Source organism: Mustela erminea, chromosome 14 (assembly GCF_009829155.1).
Source record: "Mustela erminea isolate mMusErm1 chromosome 14, mMusErm1.Pri, whole genome shotgun sequence".
NCBI lineage: Eukaryota > Metazoa > Chordata > Mammalia > Carnivora > Mustelidae > Mustela > Mustela erminea.
The window spans coordinates 39586731-39596432 of NC_045627.1; the positions used below are offsets into that span (position 1 = coordinate 39586731).

At 46.2% G+C, this 9702-nt stretch overlaps 1 protein-coding gene across 1 annotated transcript; it reads right to left on the bottom strand.

Moving 5' to 3' along the window:
- Nucleotides 1-1424: 1424 nt before the first annotated feature.
- MYOZ1 (myozenin 1) lies at nucleotides 1425-8729 on the bottom strand. The gene is made up of 6 exons (XM_032311777.1): nucleotides 8368-8729; nucleotides 7102-7192; nucleotides 5791-5969; nucleotides 3812-4055; nucleotides 3282-3447; nucleotides 1425-1914 (listed from the first exon to the last, which is right to left on the bottom strand). The coding sequence occupies exons 2-6, from the start codon at nucleotides 7172-7174 to the stop codon at nucleotides 1683-1685; spliced, it is 894 nt and encodes a 297-aa protein (XP_032167668.1). The 5' UTR covers nucleotides 7175-7192; nucleotides 8368-8729; the 3' UTR covers nucleotides 1425-1682.
- Between the last annotated feature and the right edge of the window lie 973 nt (nucleotides 8730-9702).

Here is a 9702-nt window from a genome sequence, read left to right on the forward strand (position 1 = left end):
AAAGAAATAGAGTTTGGTATACAACTTTAGAGGAAGTATGAATCCACTGAAATTTGTTTAGGTTGTAAAGGGAAATCATCATGGTAAATGTCACGTGACCCAAGATCCATGAAAACTGGATTCATCTAGGGAGAGTCTAGCAACTTAATAAAATAATTAATGGCCCATCAAGTTGTCTTAATTCAGCCAGCTCTCCTCAGAAGTTACTTTCCTGCATCCTATTAAATCATCTCTTTATTCTTTCTGGTCTGTATCACTCTCATTTTGTGGAACACAGAGGTAAGTCTGGGACTCTAAAGAAACCACATACGTGAGGGTGCCTGGGTGGCTCAGTCAGTTAAGCGTCTGCCTTCGGCTCAGGTCATGATCCCAGGGTACTGGGATCCAGACCCACATCAGGCTCCCTGCTCAGCGGGAAGCCCGCTCTTCCCTCTCCCACTCCCCCTGATTGTGGTCCCTCTCTTGATATGTCTCTCTCTGTCAAATAAATAAAACTTTAAGGAAAAAAAAAAGAAACCACATACTTGAAATAAAAATTAAAATGAAAAGAGTATTGTTGCTCATCCCTATTGGGCTGTCATGGTTTTTTTCCCAATTATAGTGCTTCCTGAATACCACTGAAGTGCCCTTGTGACCCTTAGATCTTTTCTTTTCTTTTTTTTTTTTAAAGATTTTATTTATTTATTTGTCAAAGAGAGAGCGAGAGCGAGCACAGGCAGACAGAGTGGAAGGCAGAGTCAGAGGGAGAAGCAGGCTCCCCGCGGAGCAAGGAGCCCAATGTGGGACTTGATCCCAGGATGCCGGGATCATGACCTGAGCCAAAGGCAGCCGCTCAACCAACTGAGCCACCCAGGAGTCCCACCCTTAGATCTTTTCTTGATGTATTCACACAGAACCAGGCATACTACACGTGGTTTCTTCCACTTTCTTCTGGATTCTAACATGGCCCTCTATTGTATACCATCCTTTCTGTAATCTGAATCTGTAATCTTTGATCCACATATTCCTCAGCCCATTCTGTTGACATCTGGAAATTCTATGGCATGCTCTAGTTCTGTGATAACTGGGTAATCCTGATCATCCAAGTTTCCAGTCAGCTACACAAAGAGAGCTAACACTAGACTCACCAACACCTACTTCTTAACCACAGTGCACAATAGCTTCTTAGCTTTGCCCACATATGGGCCAACACATGTGTTTGTGCATGTTTATCTTATGTACTATTGAATAATTATGTCTTTGTATACACCTATGAATATGGTCTCGTGGGTATGGGTGTGCGTGTGGGTGTATAAGCAACCAGAGCTCAGGTCTGGTCTTGAAGTCTGAATAATGAATGTTCAGTACTTGACTTAAATTAGTCTCTGTGCATTGTTGACCTCAGTTTTGATCTGCCCTTAAATATCAGAGGAAGAATGAGTTCATTTCCTTGAAGTTTATTGGCTGTTACTGGTGGCAGAGCAAATTCCATAAAAGAGCAGGTTCCATACAGAGCAAGTGGAAGAGGAGCTCTGAGTTGGTGAGATGCTTGGAGTGAAGACTAGAAAGACAAGTATCTCCCTCTTTTTCCCTCCAATCCCACAAGGATACTGGATTTATAGTAGGAGTATCCTGCTCAGCATTCGCTTTCCAAATTGGAACCTTATAAAAGAAAACTGATGTAAAGTAGAAGAGGAAACACCTCACAGCTCCTCTGTTTCTCCATCCAACGGGATCCGAATATCCACGTTGTAGTCTACTGGTTCCCCAGAGCTCATCCAGGGAATAGGGGTTCGATTGAAAGAAGGCCTGTTGGAGAGACTTTGGTTGTAGAGGACCAGGGGTTCACTCAGTAGGGGCCCCAGATCAAACTTGGGCATCTGGAAGGTCATGCGTTTGGAGGCCTTCTCATATCCACCATAAGGCATTGCTGTCCTGAAAAGGGGACATTATTTAATTAAAAATCAGAATAAAAGGAACAGCTTTATCAGTAAGATCTTACCCTGCTTGGGGGATGGGGAAGTTTGTGAATTTTAGTTTAAGATTGCTCCTGCAGGATGCCTGGGTGGTTCAGTTGGTTAAGCTTCTGACTCCAGCTCAGGTCATGACCTTGGGGTCCTGGGATTAAGCCCCACATTGAGCCCAGAGTCCGGTTCCGTGCTTAGTAGGGAGTCTGCTTGTTCCTCTCCCTCTTCTGCTCCTCTCCCTGCTCATATGGTTTCTCTCTCGCTCTCTCTCTCTCAAGTGGATAAAGTCTTTATTTAAAAAAAAAAAAAAAAAGGATTGCTTCTGCACTCCTTATTCTTCTTCTCCCTTAGTACTCCATTCCCCACTCCTGGTTTGCTTGTTTCGCCAGAGCTAATAATGAGAAAAGGAGTCTAGTGGGTACTGGATAAAGAGTTTCATGGAGAGTTGTGACTCAGACATTACAGACCCAAGGCTCTAAGACCACCTTAAATTACAATGTAGAGACACCATCCCCTTCTCCACACACTCACAATCCCTAGCCCACCTCCAGTGGATAGCCCTGGCCTGGTGAGAGGAATTAACATTGCCTAGAAAATTCAGGTTATTTAGGATCAAATACAAAACACTTCTCTAGTGTTTCCCTGTTCTGCTTTCACACAGATCTCCTACCCACAGTCCAAAGAAGCCAAATTCGAAAAGAATAGATACTTAAACCTTACTGGAGTACAAAAAAATAGAATCATACTACAAGGACAGTAATGGAATCCTAACCTTAAATGAAGGGAACTTCAAGAGTCCTTTAAACATGTAATGTATTATTCCCTTTAAATATTTTCTCTTATTTATTCTTTTGAGAAAGAGAGAGTGAATGAGAGCACAAGCACGGGGGGGGGGGGAGGTCCAGAGGGAGAGGGAGGAGCAGACTCTCCACTAGCGGGGAGCCCAACACAGGGCTCAATCCCAGGACCCACCATGACCTGAGCCCAAAGCAGATGTTCAACTGACAGAGCCACCCAGGCATTCTATATTATTCCTGTTTTATAGCAAGGCAACCAAGGCTCAGAAGTGCAGTGATTTCCCCATGACCAGCACAACTAGTAAGTGGTACAGTGAACTAAAATCTTGCCCCCCAGCAAAAGTTTCCTTCATAATACTGCTCTGTTTCTCTGGACTAAAGTGAAAAAAACAAAGGCATTCTATTAGGGCCTTTGGGGCCCACAAGTTCCTTCCCTCCCTCCTCAGCCTCCTTCTGGAATGAACCAAAGTGTCCGTCCCAGCTGAGGACACTGTTCCACACACTGGAAAGCATCTGGTTCCTTCTTCATAACCCCTACCTGTTGAAGGACTTATATTGGGGGAGTTCAGGTTTGGCCCCATAGGCCAGCAGGTCGATGCCAAGCTCCACTTTTTGCTGAGGGTCAACCCCCATGGCTCGCTCCCATGGGGAAATATAGGTCTTGAATACGGTGATATGTTTTCCATCTCCGCCTGTCTGGTCTCCTGACAGCCATGGGAGAGAAAATTAAGTCAATAATAACGGTTAGTAATCGGTGGAAGTTAGTCTTACATCCCTGCACTAAGGAACTTGTTGGGGCCAGAGACCAAAAATATAACATCCTGATAATTGTGCTAGTTTCATGGATAATGATAGCCTAGATCTGTGACTGAAACTGAAAAGCCAGAAAGGCTGAAAAACAAGGCTTCTGGGTGAAATAGACACATCTTGGTGTTCTCCTGGTCCCAGAAGGTCCATCGAGGCATCTCAGCAGGCCTCCCTTGCTCCCTAAACCCAATCTAGGTATCATTCCTGGGAACGTCTCTGCTCTAGGGGCCAAACACATTACTCTTGGGTAAGGATACTTGCCTGTTCCTGTCTCACCAGCTCCTGCTGTTCCAGCAGCTCCTCCTCTGCCCATCTGGCCCCCTGGACCACCTGTACCCCCAGATCCAGATCCAGAGCCCTGATGGTGCTGCTGGTCAGAGCCATACTGTCTGGCAGAGCCACTTCCCCCTGCCTGGCCTCCACTGCTGCCCTTGCTGTAGGAGAATCCCTGCCCAGCTGTGCCCAGCTGTCCCCCAACTGTGGGAAGGAACTTCTGGAAGTGATCCTGAAAAGAAAGGACAAAGTGAGGGGAAGGTTAGGCAATGGGTATGGGGGAATATAGAAAGATATGGGTATGCACAGCAAGGAGGAAATGATCAGAGACCATGGCTATAAACAGAAGACACTGAATCCTCTGAGATTCCCTCTCCAATATGTGGACAGTGGATAACTGGGTTGAGAGGAATTAAACTCTCCTTTAGGGATAGGACACCCCTGGCTCAGTTCCTCCAATTACACCTTAAGATGGGGGCAATTCATTCTCTATACTTCCCTTTCCCATTCTTACCAAGGTAAAAAGGACCAAGATTTCTGCTCAGCTAAAATTTAAAAGGATGGGGTTGGGACAGAGAACCCAGGCTTAATTTGAGGAAGTAGATCTCTGCCCTGTCCACTTCTTTAATCTTCTCTAACAGGCAGAGCTCTCTTCTTTCTCTTTCTCTTCTTCTCCTTTTTCTTCTTGATGCCTGTTGAACCAAGACCTCCTGGCCGTGAAACTGTAGCAGGTAGGGGGAAGGGTGACCAAAAGGGCAACCCTGGATTCCACCCCAAAGCCTAAAAATAACCCCACCAACTCCTTCAGGAGGCTCTCCTAGCCACCCCACCATGCACACCCCTCTGCTCCAACCAGTGTAATCAGACCCAGCCAGGAACGAGGGCTTTTGGACTCCTAAAGTTAGATATGACCGGCTCAGCATTTTTCCTCTGCTCCTACGTAAGGACCAGTGACAGACACTCCTGCCTCTGGCCCCATGTAGGCATCTATTTCTACTTCCTCTGGCTGCCCAGTAAAGGTGGAGGGGGAAGAAAGGTAATGGAGAAGATCCCCTCCTTCTCAGCTATAACATCTTGTGCCTGGCACCCTTCCAATCCCCACTTCTCTTGGGAAAAGGATCCTCACTAGGGGACACGGGATCTTAGAGGATAGTTTCATGGAGTCCTTAGACAGACCCTTTAGGTAAAAGAATGGTTCAAGAAGAAGATGATTAGGGGGGTGGGGTTATGGTCATTGGGGAGGGTATGTGCTATGGTGAGTGCTGTGAAGTGTGTAAACCTGGTGATTCACAGACCTGTACTTCTGGGGATAAAAATACATTATATGTTTATATAAAATAAAATAAAATAAGAAAAAAAAAAGAAGAAGATGGTTATGAAAAGCACTTACCTCTTCCTGGGGTTGCCAGATTTATCAAATAAAATTATAGGACACCAGTTAAAGTTAAATATCAGATACACAACAAATACTTTTTTACTATAATTACACTCCAAGTATGGTGTGGCACATATTTATATGTAAGAGAGTATTCATTGTATATCTGAAATTAAAATTTAGCTGGTATCCTGTGTTTTAAAAATTGAATTTTTATGTCTCAAATATTTCACCGGACATACTTTACCAAAAAATTATTCATGCATATCTCAACTTTAAAATACAGGATTTGGTATCCTGTGTCTTCTCTGGCAGCCCTACCCTTAACACTTGGCCATGCTGGGAAGGAATTTTCTCCCTGAGGGTGTGTACTCTTCACCCCTTCCCCTTCACCAGCTCTAAGACAGAGACTGAATTTCCAAGGTGGGCTGTAACTCACCCTTAGCTGTTAAGGGGTTAATATATCTGGGGACTTCATAAGCTTGTAAATTTGCAGGGAGGGGAGGTTGGTGGTATTTGGGAGATTGAGGGCTTATGAAGAAGCTGTCAGAAGAGGCACAGGGCTATGAGAGTTGTAAAGCTCCCAACTCACCATTGAGCTGTCAGAGAAGACATCAGGGTGGTTTTCGTAAATAAATTTCTCTACCCGCATCTGCCGTAGTTTGAACATCTTGGAGCCCCTATTAGTGAGCAGCGACAACTCTTCCAACATCACATCCCTTGGGACACTGATCTTCTTGCCCAGGTTCAGGCCTGAGCTCTCCCGTCCACCTTTCAGGGAGGTGGGGAGGAAGAGACAAGGACAAGAGTAAAGTAGGGTGTTCTAGTCTCAGAATACAGATGCCATCCACAACTAAGTTTGCGACTCCTGCAGAGATGACAGAGGGAAGCAGATACTGTCTGTGACATCTGGTCAAACTGTACCTTGTTTGTGAGAGATTTTTATTTCCTGGGTTTGGGGTTGGAGACGATGCGCGGGAACTGGAATGCAGAGTGGGAGCAGTGGGAATGATAGAGTGGAGAGTGAATGAAGCAGAAGGCTCACAGGCATGGGGGACTAAAGGAACATCATGGGTGGAGACCACTGGTGAAACTATGCATGCGGGCAAGCCCAAAGGCCAACACCACATCTAAATACAGATTTGTTGGGGCGCCTGGGTGGCTCAGTCAGTTGGGTGTCTGCCTTCAGCTTGAGTCGTGATCCTAGGGTCCTGGGATCAAGCGCTGCATCAGGCACCCTGCTCAACAGAGAATCTTTTTCTCCCCCTCCTTCCTGCTCATGTTCTCTCTCTCTCACTATCTCTGTCTCTCTCAAATAAGTAAATAAATAAATAAATAAAATATTTAAAAAATAAATACGGATTTGTCTTAACTCCTTCCCCTTCTTTTCCTCTCAGTGAACTCTGACTACAGACACCCTCTGGGTATTGGGATAGCTCTTTACATGCGTATACTCCTACTGCCCCCCAGGAAAAATTGCCTGAGTATTTTTCTATTTTAAGTGCTTACACAGGCTCCCTAGCTCTGGGGTAGAAAGTAAGGAAGTTAAACATTTATTGAGATTTTGCTGTCTGCCAGTCTCGTATATGTGTGTCATACATATTTATGCTCTTCCTCAAACATACCTCACCAATCTGTGAGCCCTGTTGTCCTGGACCTGCATGGGTGATATGGCAAGAATACTATTGTCTCACATTACAAGGTGAAAAGGGTGGAAAGGTGAGGGGTCAGTGTTGAATCCTTTCCCCATTTTTCTTCCTGCCCCCATCCCCCAGAATTTCTCTTGTCCCTTCACATCTCTTCACCTTAAGACATATACAACTTTATGATTTTTCTTGGACTCTTGGGCCTGAGATGCTCTCAACAAGAAGTCCTACGCTATGTGGGTACAAACATGCCATACCTCCAGTGAGTTCCATGATCAGCTTGCTGGATTTCCTCTTCTTGTTGGGAGCTGGGGTTCCTGAGAGTGGCATTGTGGAGGCAGAGGCAACCTGGATAAAGTGGGAAAGGGGAGTTGGAGGGTGGACAGGAACTGGGAAGGGGGAGTATCTACTAAGAAGGGGTTAAGGGTTTCAAGTGAAGGGGTTTCATGAAATTTTTAAATAAATAAATAAATAAATAAATAACGATCCCCCCCCCCCCGCCAAAAGGTAAAAATCCATTGCTTTAGGACTTCTCTTTTCTTGGAGGCAAGGCAGAAAGTAGAGATGTGCCCTCTGCTCCTAACTTCTATCAGCCTCTTTTCTACTGTGTAAATAGAGTTCGTACAGGAATTAGGAACATAGTATGTGTTGGGGCAATGGGTAAAACAAACAGATAACACACAGACAGGGTACTGCACCCAGGTTTGGCTTGGTGTGACTTTAAGTTTTTATTTTTATGGGGCTCTCAGATTGGGGTTGTTACTCCCAAACTCTGGTCTCTCTTCAGTCTTCCTCAAGCCCCATTGTGGCAGAAAAATGTTCTGCCACGGTTGAGGAGATTCAGCCAAAAACATTCTCCATAGGAAGGAGAGGTTGTTGCTCCCCTATTGGGCCAGCTGGAGTGTGGCCTGGGAGGTCACAGCAGTGTTCCTTGCTCCCTTTCAGTCACTCCTGCCCCAGGCGCCAGAGCTAGAATGGAGAGGAGGGCTGAGAGCATTTGAACCCTGATGCTTGTCAATTCAGCAAGATCATAACAGTTGGGAATTGATGGGGGGACAGGAAGATAATAATGGAATCTGGCAGTGGAGGGGGACAAGCTGGGAGAAGATTCAAACTCCAGCCCTTCCTTAACAGAAGTTGACACTGAGCAAAACACAGTCTTCTGCTGAGTCTTGTTTCACAACAAGTCCGCATTTCTACTAACTTAATGGGGTATGCTAAGGTCAGACTCCAGGAACTGCTAAATGGGCATTCACTATCCCTTTCTCAGCCCTAACTGGCTAAGTTCTTTTTTTTCCATCCAGGCTCTCAGAACCCCTTTTTACTATTCTAGTGCCTCCTCCAACATCTCCATTCCCCCCACCTTCCTGGGCCCCTCTTCTTCCAACTTTGTGGCTCCCCTGAATTAAACAGCTGGAAGCAGGGCATGGATAAGGGAGGATCAAGGGTCACAATTACGGACACAGACACAACAGTCAACAGAATGGGCTCTAGCCCCTCTGGCCATAGAACTGGAAACTTACCGGCTGCTCAGGCGGTGGTCAGCTCTCCCTGGGGTCCAGCAGCTTTGGAGGACTGAGCTGCTGTGACCGGAGAACCCGAGCTGGGCAGGCGTGGGGGCAGCACTGGCAGTGGAGGAGGGAGGGTAGTTATTAATAGAGATGATGAGTACAAGCGGCTCAAATGGCACTGGGGGTACTGAGACCCTGGAACCAAGATCCCGCCTCCTTGCCCAGAGGCTCAGGAAGGGGAGGAATGGCCTTTGGGATTCTCCCACTTAGCTGTCTGAGCCAGGGATCAGACTGCCTAGGGATTCCCCTTTCTTAGCACCTAAGGTCCAAGGACCAAAGAAGCATTCGCGGAGAAATTGAAAACTGAAATGGAAAGAGGAAGCAAGCAGAAAGTGGTGGATAAGAATTCAGAGTGGGAGAGAAAGAATGTGGAGAACATGTCTGGAGAGCCACTCAAAACCAATCCAGGCTGGAGCTGGAGGGACATGTAGGTGCATTTTGGGGGTGGGACGGCTTAAGGTGCTATGTTTGGGGAAAGGAAGTCTGTACACAATGGAGCTAGCTGCTCATTCAAAGTTCCTTAATGGGTTGGTCTTTCCTGACCTAACAAAATCCAGTGCTTCCTATGATGTCAGAGATGATGTGGGGAAGACTTGACCAGTTTTTGCCTTTTCATCCCCATATGCTACTGGGGTGCTCAGTTCGGCCTGCTTTGCAGGACACATGTTGATGTCTGAGAAGTACATGTATGCCAGGTCCTTTTCTCTCCAGGGTTCCCACTTGGGACTTTCTTCAAAGGGAGCACACATTCCCTAGGGTGTAGACCGTCCCATTCATACTCTTCCAGAGGATTCCCTGGGCAAGGGCACAAGTTTGAGAGCCTCCATGAGGGAAACCTGTCATTTACCCAGACCTGTCCTCAGTAGCTGCATGAACATCTTGGACCCTCTTCCACCTGCTCATATTCTGGAACCAGCAGCTACAGCACTTTTGTTGCAGTCACCACCATCTTGCTATGGCAGCTTTAGGAAGTGAGTTTGCAGTTTCCAGAATGCCCCTCTGTTGCTTTGTGAGCTCTCCGCTCTTCCTGACCGTGTCCTTTTCACATCCTGAACTTTCCAAGCTCAGGCCAGGGACTGAAAGATCATCCTGCCCCCCTCTAGCTGGCCTCTGCCTAGACCAGTTTAGCCTCCAGGTCCCTCATCTTTTATCCTCCTCCATTCCCTCCCAACCCAAAGAAGCAATTAAAAGAAAAAATAAAAATGGCAAATGGTGATTTTTGTCATCACCACCAACCTACTCTCAAAAACAAAAACAAACCAAAATTTTGGTCTCCTGTGATTGAGT

Coding starts and splice junctions, on each gene's coding strand:
- MYOZ1 (XM_032311777.1), bottom strand. CDS start 7,174: ATGCCACTCTCAGGAACCCCAGCTCCCAACAAGAAGAGGAAATCCAGC. Junction 5,970..7,101: donor GATCATGGAACTCACTGGAG/GTATGGCATGTT, acceptor CCTCCCTGAAAG/GTGGACGGGAGAGCTCAGGC. Junction 1,915..3,281: donor CAATATAAGTCCTTCAACAG/GTAGGGGTTATG, acceptor TCCCCTTTTCAG/GACAGCAATGCCTTATGGTG.